At 40.4% G+C, this 16956-nt stretch overlaps 1 protein-coding gene across 1 annotated transcript in view; it reads left to right on the top strand.

The window, feature by feature from the left end:
* The first annotated feature begins 1755 nt into the window (after nucleotides 1-1755).
* LOC115825426 (major histocompatibility complex class I-related gene protein-like) overlaps nucleotides 1756-16956 on the top strand; it is a 30985-nt gene continuing 15784 nt past the window's right edge. The window contains exons 1-4 of the mRNA XM_030789259.1: nucleotides 1756-1789; nucleotides 2234-2506; nucleotides 10267-10557; nucleotides 11613-11888. Of these exons, the coding sequence (XP_030645119.1) occupies nucleotides 1756-1789; nucleotides 2234-2506; nucleotides 10267-10557; nucleotides 11613-11888 (874 nt within the window). The remainder of the gene's footprint in view (nucleotides 1790-2233; nucleotides 2507-10266; nucleotides 10558-11612; nucleotides 11889-16956) is intronic.

Raw genomic sequence — 16956 nt, 5'->3', positions numbered from 1 at the left:
TGCTACATTGAATGTACAGTCTCCCCCGTTAACGGGGACACACAGGAACTGATTCGGTAACGTTATCATCTGTCTTTAACTATAGTTATAACTATCAATATAACTCTACTAGCATACAAGCCCACAAAGTCAGTACTTGTTATTGTCATATGTAAAAGCTAAAGTAAGTTAAAGATATGTTAAACACTAAATGCAGTGAGTACCTTACCAGTAACTTGGATGCACTGATTCTGACCAATCACCTGTGGTGGGCTAGTTCTTGCGAACCCGGCACATAAGTTTAATTGGAGTAGCTTCCGATAGCCATTCCTTCAGTTCACTCTCACTAAGTTGATCACACTCATGCTTCATAAATTTTAACCTTGAGAGGTAGGTTTTTGGTGGTTTTCACGGTATACTGAGCTGAAAAACACAAATGTTCCGACTGAAAGAGTTAAGACGCGAACCACCGTTTCTCTTCCCAGTTATCTCTGAGGAGAAGGCGGTAAGGAAACCAGGGCACAACACCTGCTGGGTTCATTGGTTCCGCTCTTCTCTTTCCAGCTAAACTAAGGAAACATGGGCATGCGCTTTGTTGCTTATAGTTAACAAGAAAGAACAACTGAATGAATAAGGTACATCAACAATACTTAATTTAGCAATATTTATATATAAGTAATATTTTTTAAAAAACACTAGATATACTACTAGATATACTACTAGATATTATAATGATAGGCCCGAAAAGAAAGCTAAATATTGTGCTGATTTGACAATCGACTGTTACTTATTATGTAACTGTGATTCTTTTGTCTGACAGCGTGCAAGGGCGTCCTTAACAACAATGCAATTCAAGTTGACCCGTGAAATACACTGAAATGGTCCATTCATTCTCTACAGTTAATCGCTAATCTTTTATGTTTATCGTTTTCGGGAAAAACAGCCACTGCGTTTGTTCTGTTCATCGGGAATGAAAAGGGCATACAGCCCACCATTACTGAGCTTCAACGGAAGTTTCTTTCAGTTCCATGTTTTGGTTTTAACTGGTATATCATCGACGAAACCGAAGAGTGATGTAGGCGCATTTTTCAGGCTCCTCCTAACATTACGATTTACATTTCCTGGTTATGCGCTTCCTCAGGTTGAAGGGGTAAAATATACTAAAAAAAATTGTAGGCCGTGGAAACTTCAGATATTTATACTTCATGATACCTCTAATAATGGAATGTCAGACAGTTTTGTTTTTATTACTATGCAGTGTGTCACCGAAGGTTTTGAGCGGTAAGTGGCGATCTTAAATTGAACAAGGTGTAATAGTGAGAGTAGAACTAAGCTTCCAGGCTAAAAGTTTATGTTTAATCGCTTAATTTGCGTTCTGTCCGCGGCAACAAATTTAAATTTTTTATTTGTATAACTTGAAAACCAATGTACAACGCAAAACGTCATTCTGTTAGACCAATGAGTTGATGCAAAGATCAAACCTAAACATTATTTGATAGCAGGCCGATCAACTTTTTAGTCTTTTGCCTGTGTGTCATCTCTGATCTCTCACGGTTCTTGACGTGTGTGATCTATTCAGGCTACACATGATGAACGAATCTAATATATTTACTTCTAGCGTGGAAATTTGGCAAAACGTAAACCACAGGCCAGCGTCTATAGATAGCTTAAGATTTGTATGGATCGCGCGGTATACGGTAACCGTAAGAATGAAGCAGTATCCCTCAAAAGTAGGTGAATTGAAGGCAGAAAATGACAAAAAAAATTGCCAGGAACATGCAGTTAGATTTACTTAGTAGTTTAAGGACTAGTACGAAATCATTCTAGCTGATTTCTACACAAGTCTATCTATCTATCTATCTATCTATCTGTCTATCTATCTATCACTCATTCCATGCATCTGTCTATGTCTCATAAATTAAGAGGATTTAATCAATGAATGTATGACAGAATGAATCAGGAATTAGCATACACAGAGTAAATAATTTGCCTCAGTGCACCTTTCCCAGCTGATAAATAAATGTTAAGATTTTTGCATTTACCTTACCTTGCATGCTTTTTGGACTTAAATTTCTAATTTCTGGTATAATAGTAAACATTGAATATTTACAACAAATTATACACGATTCACACACTGAAATCAGAGTACACATAATACACAGAATGCACATATTATGCACATATTATTTATTTATTTATTTTATTTTATTTAATTATTTTATTGTCTTGCCCTTTTCTTGTTTCTCCTAATCAGAGAGACACTCTTTATACTGCATATACACCGCCCTCTCCAAACCTGTCTCTCTTCCTGGAATCCATGAGTTCACTGCTATGGGCCTGCTTGATGACAGAGAGATTGACTACTACAACAGTCAGGACAAGGTCAGGATTCCAAGACAACACTGGATGAAAGAGAGTCTGACAGCTGACTACTGGGAGAAAGGCACTCAGTCACGAAAGAGTAAAGAACAGTGGTTTAAAGTCAATATCCACATTCTAATGGATCGTATGAACCACAGTCCATCAGGTAAGAGGTCTTTTGTACATTCTTTATGCCAGAAGGTTGAATCAGTTCATCTGGAGACAAATTTTAGTGGGAGACATGTTTCATCACTCATCTAAGTGACTTCGTCAGTCTCAACTGACTGCAAGTATCCCCAGTCTGATAAACAGCCCAACTGCATAAAAATGAAACTGGCGATCGGTCTCATATGCCAGTTCCTATGACCACTAATTACAATGGCCACGTGTATTATTCACAGAGGATTCAGAAATAGCTGCTATCACAGCATTGTAAGATGGCGAAAGATCGATCCTCTCCTCGGTTCAGGGATGGTCACTCCCTCTTCACATAGATGGCCTCTTTGACTCCCCGTTCAAACCAGCGTTCCTCCCTATCAAGCATGGGCACATCCTCATCCTTGAAAGAGTGGCCACTGGCCGGTGGGTGTAAACCACAGAGTCCTGGCCTGACGAGGTAGCTCTACTGTATTGTGCCATCCGCTTTGCCAGTGGCTGTTTGGTTTCCCCAAAGTACAATTCACAGCAATCCTTCATGCACTTAACAGCATCCACTATGTTACTCTGTTTGTGTCAGGGACCTGATCCTTGGGGTGGACTAATTTCTGGTGCAATGTGTTTTGGGGTTTGAAAGCGACGGAGACGCGGTTGCTTTCAAAGCCATCCCGACGTTCCCGCCATGTACAGAATCCCCATTGATTTACACTTAGACAGCGGCTGTCCTTCTCCTCTCTTCAATAGGCTGGTGCACTTTGGGCGTCTTCCTGGCTTTGACAGATGCCCAGTCAGAATAACAACATTTACCCAGGGCCTGCTTAATGTGGAATTTCTCCTGTTCCCTGGCCACTGTGTCAGTGGGGCACTGTCGACTCAGTGGTGCACTGTCTTGATGACTCCTAGTTTGTTCTCCAGTGAATGATGAGAGTCAGACCTTTGGTCTTTGACCTCACATCCTCAGGCCCAGGCTGCCACAGACACTGCTCCTGCTTTGTTTCAGTTCATCCTTCATTTATTTTAGCAATCCTCCTTTTCATTTCAGTTTTGAGTTCCTGAGTGTTGTGTTCTTTTAAGTTTAAGTTTACTTTATTTGTTCACACAATGGGGAAATTTGACCTCTGCATTTGACCCATCCAAGGTAGTGATGATGAACATGCAAGCACACACACACACACACACACACACACACACACACACACACACACACACACACACTGAGCAGTGGGCAGCAGCAGCGCAGCACCCGGGGAGCAGTTGGGGCTTAGGTGCCTTGCTCAAGGACACCTCAGCCGCGCTGTTCATTCACCACCCCTGCCCGCATTTTCCTGGGGCTTTCGATACCAGTCTCGCCTCTCTAACCTTTAGACCACAGCTGCCTTATCTTTTGTTAATAAATATTTCTTTATTTCCTGAACAACATCTTTCTGTTGACCTTGGACTGTTTTGGGACTGTATTGAGTCGGACATTTTTGCTCAGCCACCATAGTGGTTATCAATAGGAAAGGAAATAACTAACAAGTCAAAGACTACTTCCAAAAAGTCAAAGACTACTTCCAACAAGTAAGCAAAGAATTCCAACAGCAGAGATTGGGTTTGTTGAACTAGAGATGGAGAGCTGGATGGATGCTGATGAGCACATGGCCTGATTGTTTGAGAGCACGGTATGTACTCCCCTCTCTACTCCTCTATCTAAAGCTGTGCCCTGATATTGTAAACCGAGAAACTGAGGATTCAGTTCTAAAGAAAATCTGCTATAGGAGTGGATTACTGGATTGTTTGGATGACAGTGAACAAACATGGCTGATATTATGAAGACAAATGTAGAGGAGGGAGTCAGGTTTAGCCCCTCAAACACAGGCACAGAGAGAGAAGAAAGAGAACATGCATCAAAATTAAGAAATGCCAGAAAAGGAAAACTTGCACATTTAACTAGAAGGAAGAATATAATGGCTGAACAGACATTATATATTTACTGAGCCCCATTATTTTCAGTTGATCTGTTTAGTGAGATCCTGGCGGCGCTGCTCTGTTTGCTCCTTGTAAACCATCTGAAGATGAAATTTCTCTCTTCTCAGCTAGAGGTCTTTCAGTCGCACTGAACTGCTCTCTCTTAGGTGACCTGGGCCTGTCTGAGGGTGTGAAGCAGGGTGTGAAGAGTAGAGACAAGGGAGGATGGGGGCAGCATGGTGTTAAGGAGCCAGACTGCTTTGGGGAAGAAACTATTGTGCATTCTGGCAGACTTGCTCCTGATGCTGCAGAACCTTTCTTCCAGATGTGAGGGGGTGAACAGTCCATGGGAGGTGTGGGAAGAAGAGTCAGCCACAATGCTGGTGGCATTGCAGATGGCCTGGGAGGTGAATATATCCTGTAGGCAGGGGAGACAGGAGCCGATGATCCGCTCTCAATGATGCACCTGTGGAAGGTTATCAGGATGGGTGTGGGGAAGGTGCACCTTCACCTGGCAGAGAAAGTACAGACGCTGCTGGGCTCTCTTGAACAGAAAACTGGTGTTGGTGGTCCAGGAGAGGTCCTCTGCGATGTGAACACATAGGATCTTGGCGCTCTTCACTCGCTCCACCGTGGCACCATTGATGCTGAGTGGGGAGTGGTCAGCGCTGGACCATCTGAAGTCAACAATCATCTCTCTGGTCTTCTCAACATTAGAGACAGATTGTTGTCCTTACACCCGTCTGCCAGCCTTTGCCCTTCCTCTCTGTACAACGTGTCATCATTGTTGCTGATGAGCCCCACTGCGGGGGTGTCATCGGCAAACTTGATGATGTGGTTCACACTGGAGCTGGAGGTGCAGTTGTGAGTCAGCAGAATGAACAGCAGTAGGCTCAGCACACACCCCTGAGGGGCACCAGTGCTTAGTGTGATGGTGCTAGAGCTGTTGCTGCCGATCTGTGCTGTCTGGGGCCTCCCAGTGAGGAAGTCCAGAATCCAGTTGCAGATGGAGGTATTGAGCCCCAGCAGGCCGAGCTTAGCAGTCAGTTGCTGAGTGATGATGGTATTGAATGCTGAACTGAAGTCAATGAACAGCATTCTCATGTGGGTATTTCATTGATCCAGGTGGGTCAGGGCCAGGTAAAGTGGCTGCGAGATCATGTCGTCTGTAGATCTGCAGTGGATCCAGTGTGGGGGGTTGGAGTTGGGTCTTGATGTGTTTCAGGACTGGCCGCTCAAAGCACTTCACGATGATTGGAGTAAATGCTAGTGGGAGGTAGCTGCTTAGCTCTGCCACTGCTGCCTTCTTCGGCAGAGGTCTGATGGTGGTGGCCTTGAAGCGCTGAGGGATGAGAGCCTGGCTCAGGGAGGTGTTGAAGATGTCCATTAGGACGTCAGTCAGCTGGTCCACACAGGCTTTGAGCACTCGACCTGGTATGTTGTCAGGTCCCGCAGCCTTGCGTGGATCAACGCTGGAGAACATCTTCCTCACGCTGGCCGGTGTAGCGTTCGACACGGACCCTTCACCATGTCATGCTTATCATTTTTATAAAACGCTAAATAACTTGCTTTCTATTTTCTAATGCACTCTCCTTTCCTATCACTTTCCCTTTACTATAATCCCCTCTGTCTTAAACTCTCCTATCTGTTACTCTCCCTCCGTTGGTAATTCGGTTTGCATGATTGGCAACCATTTCATTCATTGCGGATACTATTTGGTGGGATATGTGGATTCTTCATGGAGAGTCCAGTGTAAGAGTGACAAACGTTGTGGAGGTCGCTTCTCTTTTTTCTTTTTGTTTTTTTGGTTCTCTCTCTCACTTATTTCTTCATGGGAAAAGAACATTCAGTTCTGCCCTATGCGTATATGTAAATAAGACCTGTGAAGTGAATCCGTAAATTCATGTATTGTGTTCTGTGTTAGACGTTCTGTGTTCTGTGTTGATTGTTACCATTGGGTTTTTTGTCTTTTCTTTTTTTGCTGTTGTACAATACATATTGTTACTCTTCCACCACGCATTTGACATTTCCACCAGACCAACCTTTATGACCCTTCTCAACATGGACCTTTAAAAACCTGAAAATACATTTAATTACTGGACATAGGTGTTGTAATTTTCTGTAATCTGTTTTCATTTTATTGCTTTGAATTTTTGAATGCTGTATGGTTACTGCCCTGAAATTAGAGCTAGCCGTGACAGGCTGCATGTGAATCTAGGCACTACTAGACACATATGCCGGTCTGATAGTGGTAAACATGACCTAGTGTAGACTAGACTATTCTCTTTATTTTTTCCTTCTTCTCCTCTCTCTCTCTTTCTCTGTGATGCTCCTGGAAGGCGTCTGGCAGCCAACTAAAGAGTAGTCCCTTTACAGTCGACTGTTTTTACCTCTATACCAGGGACAGGGAGAGCTTTGGGGTTGGTTTTCCTTGCCGGCTCAGTGTTCTGGGCCTAAAACCTGCTGTAGAAGGCGTTGAGTGCGTCTGGTAGAGAGGCATGTGTCTCGATAGCAGGTGAAGTGGTGATTGACTCTCTGTGCTTCTTGCTGCTCTTTGCTCTGCATCATCTCCCACTCTGAAAGCAGCATCCCAGGTTTTCAACAGTTTGTGAACTTCTGCTGTAAACCATGGTTTTTGGTCGGCATTTGTGGTGATGGTTTTCATAACTGAGATCTTCAGTGCATTTGCTGATGTATCCAGTCTCTGAGGGAGCATACTTCTCAATGTCTGTGTGATAGTGGCTGACCGCCACCTCTCTTAAGATGTTCCAGTCTGTACGCTCAAAGCAGTCATGTAGAGCTTCAGTGGCTGTACTCTGACCTGTTTAGTCACAGGATTTGCCCTCTTCAGCAGTGGTTTGTATGCTGGAGTGAGCATTACAGTGCCACCCCTCACCCCTGTGTAGGTCAGAAAGTCCTTGGTGGGGGCGCGGGGTGGCTTTGTATGAGGCCTTTATGTTTGTGTAGACCACATCCAGTGTATTAAGTCTTCTGGTTGGAAACTCAACATGTTGGTAGAGTTTGGGTAATACAGTTTTTAAATTTACTTGGTTGAAGTCCCTGGCGATGATAAAAAAATCTGTCAGGATGAAGAGATTGCAGTATGTTGATGGCATTGTATAGTCCTCTTGTTTGCTTTTCAGAAAGGTTTTGATATATCAAGATTGTAGTGCTGCAATCTGAAAAACACCAGACATATTTTATTGGCCCAAAGCACTTACTGAGCAGTCCAAAGTCCTGACTGATGGTGGTTGGGTGTCCTACCATGAACTCTTTTGTGGAAAGGCGAAACTGATAAAGTAAGCACACATCAACAAATTATATGTTTTTGTTTTCAGAGGCTGTATATCTCAGAGATATAGCTGATATTCTGCCATCATACACTCCTGCTCTCTCAGCCTTTTCATCATTTAAATTTTCTTGTTAGAGGTGAGCAAAGTTGATGGTGAAACAAGCACGGCTATCGTTGTTTACCACAAATAAGTGACATGCATTTTTGCATGCAGTTTAGGAAAATGTGAAGTTTTCTAGTGTGATTATTGCTGGAGAAATTTTGTTTTTTTGGCAGAAGGCCAAAAAATTGTAAGGCAGGGTCCTGTGCTCTGTGTCTTCTTATCATTATCTCATACACACACAAATAACACACACATATGGAATTATATGTCTTTTTCACACAAACCACAATACAACAAACACCCAATCCTTCTGTTTCTTCACTTTGTTTTGTTGTTGTTTGTTTGTTTTTTGTTTGTTTGTTTGTTTTTTTAAAGTAGTTATCTTATGCTTTAGTACCATACTGCACAAACTGAGTGGACAAATTACGTGGATAGTGAACAGAGCAGATCAAACACAATGTACTTTCAGGGGGGGGGAGTTAGCTTTTATTGACCAAATTTATGATCATACATATTTTAATAAAAAACTTTGAGGTGAACAATGTTCATTCATCAGTTCCAAGGGGGTGGGGGGGGGGGGGGGTCAACTCAGGACCGTCACATGAGGGAGCATCACTTAATTCAGGTTGCATTTGCATCTCAAGCAGCATGCTTATTCAACTTCATTTGCAATGTCTGATGTCAGGTTGAACATGATGATCATTTCTCTTTTCACTCATCTCGTTTGATTAACAGGTTATAGGCTAAACGTTTTGCTACACTATGTGAAACGAAAAAATATAGTACTTAGCCAAAGTAGTACTCCAATGTTTTTAAATACTATCAACATATTTTGAGCTGTTTTTTGTCATACTTAGACGCATCTGGTATTTACCATTGTGTCTTTGTCCATCCTTGATTCAGTCTTAACCAGAGCATAAGCTTCCCTTAAAGTCCCTCAGTTGTAACCACAGGAGCGTTGACTGTGTTTTTTTTCTGTCCTTTTCTCACATGCATGTGAAGAACACACACACACACACACACACACACACACACACACACACAGCATTGCCACTTTTTAGAAAACCTTTTTTACGTGTGGTACCAGACTTTGAACCATTTCAGTATTATTTTGAGGAGGGGGGGGGGTAAAAAGACAAGCAACATTGTTATATCACTCACTGATACAACTGACCGTTAAACTTCTGCCTAAGATTAGGCCACTGACAAAACCGACTGTTTGTGATTGCATGATTTTATCATTGAGCACAGCTGGATGCCAAAGTGACTGTATACTTGTGGTGTAGGAGTCCCTAGACCACTCATATGTTATTCAGAACATACCCCCTTGGATCATTTCAAAATCAAAGAGGGAAATAGGAGCAATAAAAAAAGAGCAGATACTGGGTCATTGACGACCCTTGGTCAGCAGGACTTCCGTTTTGGTTTGATTTTTCCAGTGGGGCGGAATTCTGTTTTTTGGGGTTGAGACTTCCAGCTGCCAAAAAGTCTGATGAGGTCCTTATATTTTTTTTTACATTTATTTTCATAATTTCATTGTTACATAGTTACTATAACTGACTAGTCACAGTTTCATTAAAGGCTATGCAGCCAGTAGTATTTTAATAGTCCATTACCCAAAGTCTCAGGCTTTGCACAAACACAGTTGTCTCATTCTTTGAAAAGATTTATGATTTATGTATTAAATATAATTTAAAGGATCATACCTCTAAATGGAACAGGTAAGATATATACCCTAAACAGAGGGGTTGTGCACCTACATATTGTTTGACATTTTAGCAAAAAGAATTTGACAGATGTGGCTGTCATCATCATCATTCTTGTTAAGAATTTTCATCTTATTTTTGTCAGTGAAATTAATACTGACACTGACTTGCAAAGAATCTTTGGAAAGGTTTATAAAATTCCTTGGTACATTACCAACATCCAGACAGTTTACATTCATAACTGTACATTGGTAATGTGGCTTGCTAAATTCTTGAGATTCAACATTTTTAGGAAACCCTGCCAAGAACTTTTTTGTGTGTGATGAAATGAAAAGCAAAAGCGCTTCATTTTCTGTCTAATCGTGTGCCACCTTCATGTTTTTAAAGCATAGTATGCAGCCGTTGGGGGCAGCCGTTGGGGGCAGCCATGGTCTAGTGGGGGCAGCCATGGTCTAAAGGTTAGAGAACCAGGCTTGTGACTGGAGGGTTGCCGGTTCGATTCCCATGCCCAACCCTTGAGCAAGGCACTTAACCCCAGCACTCCCCAAGGAATGCTGCCCACTGCTCCTGCGTCTGGTGTGTGTGTTCACTACTGGTGTGTTGGATGGGTTAAATGCAGAGGAAAAATTCACTGTTCACAGTGTGTGTGTGCACTCACAGAAACTTAATCTTATCCAAGTTGGGGCATTTGACATTAAGAATGAAACTTTTCTCAATTTCAGATCTTCATGTCTTTCAGTGGAGACACGGCTGTGAGGCTGAGACACACTCTGATGGATCAGTAAGATTTGTGAGTGGTGTTAGTCAGTACAGTTATGATGGTGAAGACTTCCTGTCTTTTAACTTGGACACTATGCAGTGGGTGGCCCCAGTTCCTCAGGCCCTTCCCACCAAAAGGAAGTGGGAAGATGTGCCCATTCTCAACCAGTACACTAAGGGTTACCTTGAGAAGGAATGTGTGTACTGGCTCTCCAAGTTCATGATTTATGGTGAAAAGGACCTCAAGAAACATTGTGAGTACATTATACTTTAGATGTTACTTTCAGCATTTGTCTACACTTTTTTTTCCTTTTCATCCAAACACAGACTGCTTTACCAGTAAGAGTACACAACTGGAATTTGTGATGAAAAATATTCAGTAAACAAGAAGAGAGAGAAAGAGGTTTGTAAGTGAATGGCAAGTTTTTACTGGCTCTGGAGCAGAGAAAGAGCACAATTCATACATGATTCTTTGTAATATTTTTCAGCTGATAATGTTATATTTGAAATGCAAAAATGAAAGAACCTAAAACAGAAATATATAGGAAAAGTCACTGAAGGAAGAGAATGTGGTTGCTATAGCACGTATAGTTGAGTCCAAAATTATTCATACCCATGCCAAATTTGGATTTATAGTGAATTGTTATGCGACCAATAGTTTTCATCTAGCTGGAAATGACATACACAAGTGACAAAAAATGGTAAGACATTGTGTCAGAGATGTTAATGATCAATTTTAACTATTTCTGGGTTTTTTTTTTACATTTTAACTAAAAATGCCACATCCAAAATTATTCATACCCCTTGGAGTTGTTGCAAAGTTGAGAAAATGCAAGCCTCTATACCATTCCAAATGGTCCTGCTAAATTTTTTTTACCATGTTCTAGAACATTCTAATCATCTATAAATTGAGAACAGCTCATGCAGTAGTTCTCTAGTCAGTTACTGGTCAATGGCAAGTCATGAGTAAAACCAAAGAGCTTAGTGAGGACCTCCGGTTGCACATTGTGGCTGCTCACAAGACGGGGAAAGGCTGTAATCCAAGTGTCTTCAAGTGCCAGTGGCCACAGTGCAAAGCATAATCTAAAAGTACAATCTCTGACACAATGTCTTACCATCTTTTGTCACTTGTGTATGTCATTTTCAGCCAGATGAAACCTATTGGTCAAATAAAATTCCCTGTAAATCCAAATTTGGCATAGGTATGAATAATTTTGGACTTAATTGTACATTTTAAATACAAAAATTTAAAAATAAAAAAAAAATCTGGTGTTTCTAGCAATAATGTTTTTTCTTCCTCTCTCTTCAGCTCCTCCTGAGGTTTATGCTTTTGCAAAGAAAGCTAAATCACCAGAGAAGCTGATCCTGACCTGTATGGCCACTGGCTTCTACCCCAAAGATATTACACTGCTCATCAGAAAGAACCGTATTCGACTGGATGAGACAGAACCCCAGAATGTCATGCCAAACGGAGATGGAACCTACCAGCTGAGGAAGAGTGTGGAGATCCCTGAGTCTGAAAAAGCAGATTATGACTGTTCGGTGAACCACAGGACCCTGGACCAACCACAAATTGCTATTTGGGGTAATTATTATCTGCCACAACCTGCAATATACTTCCAGTCATATGCTATTACCATACATTTTTCATCATGCTTGAACTGACGAAACCAGTCTCAATTGTACATAGCCAAACAAAATTGCACATAGCCTAACAACTTTTGATTATCTTTGGTAAAGAGTACCAGAAATTGTGTCAGGCAAAATTAAGTTTCAAGCATTATTCTGAGATATTCCAGAGATTTAGTTAGCAGCTAAAATCACAATGTGTATTGTAGGGAAGCCCTTGCTGGCCCAGAGACGGTAACCAATCTAACGGCCGAAGGTTTAATGTTTGATTGTCTTATCCAGCGTCCTTCTGAGAATGCTTATATGATTAAAGCTGCCCCTTAACTGATCTGACTGCATTTATTATTTATTGGCTAAAATTTATCAGAGTGATATTAATAATGTTATGCCTCTTTGTGAATGTACTACTCATTCGCCAAGGACTTTACGCAAAGTTTAAGTTCTGAGTTTACGCAACCAGCCAGCAGTCTGTTTAGTTCAGGGACTGAAGGACGACCATTCAATTTAGGTCAGGTACTGAGGGAATAACCTGTTCAGTATAATTGTACTAATTAGTTCAGGGACTGACAGACGACTACTCAGTTGAGGTCAGGGACTAAGGGAATAACCTTTTCAGTATAATTAAACAGGTGATTAGTCTAGCATGGTCAGTAGCTTGTGTGTTTTAGACCATCACCCAACTCTGCTTTGATCTAGAATTAATCCTGCTTACTTGCTGCCTAATGATCAAACTCCATGAAACAACTGAAATTAGTAACTTCAAAAGAGGCAATACATAGATTAACAATTAACAATTTATTATAATGCCAGGAATAAACAAAATACTGTATAAATCCAATGAAATATTCAAACTGCCGAACACTAGACCAAATTAGAAATCAAAGCGCAAAGATTTAATGCAAGTAAATCAATAAATATGGGAGAAACTAAAAGTAAAACCACAAGTTAAAGATTTATCATACCTTGCAAGAGTGACTACACACAAGGATATGTGTGGGAGTTCTGTATACAGAAAAAGCTCAATACGCAACTTTGACTCTTTCCCTTAAATACCCATCCAGCACAAAGAAGTTGCCGGCGAAATGGAAATTTGCATGTATAGTGAATTAACACCTCTGAGGCCCTTAGGAAAGAGAGAGGATCCTGGAGCTGCCTTTTGTGCCCCCAGGCTCAAGTAGAAATAGTAGTTTCCCAGGTTTCTAAAAACCTTATAAAAACTTATCCTATTGCTTTATAACTGAGACCTTTGTACTCCTCACATTGAGACTATTAAAATGATGCTAAACTCCGATGTGCTGACATTTCCTATTCATTGAATTAATTTTACCCTTAAACCCCAATATGTTGACCAGTGTGACAGCAGGATGTCTTGTGTCCTGGAGGCAGAGATGGGGAATAGCAAGTAAATGGTAGACAAACACTAGGAGACAGAGGTACATTAGAATATGCAATGACTGTTTACAGGTAACATCAGGTGTATATTGCTCACTCCTGTGTTTCAAACAGTTCTCAGGAACAAATGGCCTAACAGTATCCACAGCTGAGGATGAGTAGTGACATACCTAAGTATGAAATTTTGTAATATTACTGCATCACGAACCACAGGACCATGAAAGAAACAGTTAAGATTGCATGGGGTAAAGAATATCAGAATCATTTCACATATTTAGAAACTAGCCCCCCTCACAAAGATTTACCCTGTTGATGAATGCTGTTTGAATGCAACAAACACATTTAATTAATTAATTTGCACCCAATTAAAATAGGTGCCCTCCTAATCCATTTTATTGTGCTGGAAAATATTTTAAAATCAATATAGTATAATCACACCATCGTATCTCATGGTCAGTGCCTTAGATACCACAAAGCCCCTAAGCTTGAAAAGTGTCCTTATCGATATGTCTTTATCAAGTCCTAAAATGTTGTTCTTTCAAAAGAGAATGTGATTGTTCCTGTGTTGGTGGAAGAGACTGCTTTATAAAAACCAAGTTCAGATTATGCAACTGGTAAACCGGTAAAAGGAAAATGAAAATGAAAATTCACATCTTGGCTAGGTGAGGTGGAAACCGAGAAAACTGTAATCATTGCTTTTGTTTTTGCAATAAATGGAGATCGTCATCAGCTTAGCCAGTTACCAAGTAGATTAGCAGATCATCAGTTTAGCCAGTTACCAAGTAAAGGCTAATCAAATCAGCAAATCATATCAGTCAGATCAAACTGACTGTACATACTGTTCAAAGTTAGAATTAGCAAATAAAATTCCTCCAAGTTAAACCAGAGGATTTATGCCATGTTGAATTGGCAGTGCTCTGATAACAAAGCCCTCACATAAGTTGAAATCATACTGACATTTAGCACATGTGTTTGTCTTTTGGCTTCAGTGAACTGCCTATAAATCTCATATAAAACAATGAACACTGGTCAACAGCCTCCATCCCTCTGTCTGAAGTTTGCAGTTATACATGGCTAAATCAATGGACTTCTCCTTCAAATAGAAATCTGAGCCAGTTGTAAATCTGGGGTAGTTAAGAACTTCTAGATTTAAGATGCTTTGGGAAAAATCTGACAGATAGCATTTCTGGAATCATCTTAGACTTAGGATGCTTTTGAAAAACAATGCCTTGAGCTGTATGAGGCATGTCTAATGTGCTTATTATATCTAACATCTCCTTTCCTGTGATGTATTTGTTCTGTTTACAGATGGAAACTGTTATGACTGTGAAAGATCAGTTGCTTCTACTGCTGTTATTTGGTGTGTTGTAGTGATTCTCCATATGCTGTTTGTTACAACTGTGCTTATCCCCTGCTTTCGTAAAAGACGTAAATATGGACAATATGGTGAGTATTTATGTTAAACATTTTAGGCACCCTACAACATATTTTTTTCAAGTGATATCTAAAGTACTCTGTCTTGATTTTACCCCCACCTCCCAGTGAGAACACGAACAGCAGACAGTGACAGCTAGGGAGGTAAGGTAACATTGAGTCTCTGTCTCACTGACCCACTTTTTGCAACGTATAGTAAAAGCTGATTCAAACATGAGTTTGAGTTTACTTATTAAGTTATTACCAAGACACATGTGGAGTTGTAAATGAATTTAATCAATAGTGCTTAATAATACTTACTTCACTCAATATACAAAAGTATATAGTGTCTTTCTTCACACATCAGAAATGTTCCCCTGCCCAGCTGAGTCAAAGAGGGCCATAAACTTGCTTAATGGTGAAACAGGGACTGGGTTTTTGACATTCATCACAAAATATAGAGGAACTGAGAGGATTAGTCATGAAAGAGTACTAATATTTTCATCAAGATGGTTCATGAGGAAGGAAAATAGAGTGAATGTTGACCTTGTGTATGTCTGATAGGCATATCTATCAGCTATATAACTTACTAACACTTTATCTCACAGTAGTTCATCTGTTTTTTTTCTCGCACAGAAAGGATATCACATCAAGGAGTTCTGCATTGTTTATAAGACATAATTATCTATTGTGGCTACAAACCTAATCTGATAAATATCTCTTTGAACTTAGAATTACTTATCAAATAACTTTTTTTCCATTTTAACATGGTATTTTCCCATCACATAAACAAGGTGTGACATACCCACTGCGTGTTTTCCAGGACCAGTTTGTGGACGGGGCTACGAAGTTAACCTGGCAGGATTCATTTTATCCTGGTTGTTGGCTCCTTGGGCTTGTGCTTTTTGGTTGTATTTTGTTGTCCTTTGTTAATAGTGTTTCATGATTATTTGACTTGCATTGGTGTCTTTAGTTGTGAGTGTTGTTATTTTGCAGTTATTTTGTTTTGTCTACATTCATACATGTGCTGACACAATAACTGACTTTCCCAGACCATTATTTAGTTTATTCCTTGAGTACATATTTAAACATTTTGGGCATTCATCTTAATTTACTGAGGCAATCCCATATTTATTAGGGTTTACAAGCCACAAGCACATGTACAGATAGACCTCAGGTGGTGCTGAAGTACCTGCCCTTTTGGCCTCTGACAAGATAAGTGCCCTTTTTGCGAGACATTTTTTTTTCTGTTTCTTTTGCTAATTTTATATTTTACTTTTGAAATTTGGCCCATGGCATCGATTCTCAGTTAAAAGCATGTTGTAATGCCTGACAACTGCATTTGAGTTCTAATTCTGCGAGACCACACGAGCCCCTGCCCCTCCCTCTTCGACTTCCCCTGTCACGGCCACCACAGTTAACACAAGCAAATCGAGCGCTCTGCAGAGCAGCATCTGCGTCTCACTGACCTGCCCTCATTGGTGACATCCAGGTGACGATAGTTTTTGGCCAAAGCCTCGGCATTGTTTGTTACTATTGTGAAATGAAACCACTATTAAAACATCTCAATACAGACAGCCTAACTTAGGCAATAGCCCCCCATTAAGCTTAACAACAAGCAAGATAGTCTGGCGTAAAATAGCATTGTCAATGAAAATGAGTGAATTCCAGGCTAGTTCCTTTTCAGGCAACTGAAACAAATATGCATTACATGGTTAGGAGTCCATGCAATCATATTTGGATATGAGAAATGTTAGCTGATCTGTCACCTGTCACAAGAAAATCTGCAAATAAATTATTCGTCCACTGTTTACATGCTCATACTGATTAGCAAAAGTTCTAAGATATAGCTTAGTAAATTATCAATTCTTACTCTTATGACAAAATTTACTGGTAGTTGTAGGCAAGCCAAGTTATTGTCATTTCAGTACAATACTCCAGGGTCTTTACAAGCTCAGATTTAAAAGTTTAACTGTTCATCTAATTTTACTGAAATCTTATAGGCCCACAATTTTAGATCACTAAAGCATGCACAGTGTGGCATTGTTTTCTTTGTTGTTGCCTGTCCCTGTGACAAATGCAGAAATAGTGATGGCTAATGACCATCATCTCTATGAATTGATAATTTTGTAGAAATCTGCTGAGTATTAATTATCTGCATGAGTGTATGGGTATTGAAATAAATAAGTATGTAAGTAAAAGATGAGCTACTGTATATA

This window comes from Chanos chanos, chromosome 12, assembly GCF_902362185.1.
Source record: "Chanos chanos chromosome 12, fChaCha1.1, whole genome shotgun sequence".
Classification (NCBI taxonomy): domain Eukaryota; kingdom Metazoa; phylum Chordata; class Actinopteri; order Gonorynchiformes; family Chanidae; genus Chanos; species Chanos chanos.
Note: the sequence above shows the minus strand (reverse complement) of the source record. Positions and strands in the feature narration are given on the sequence as shown.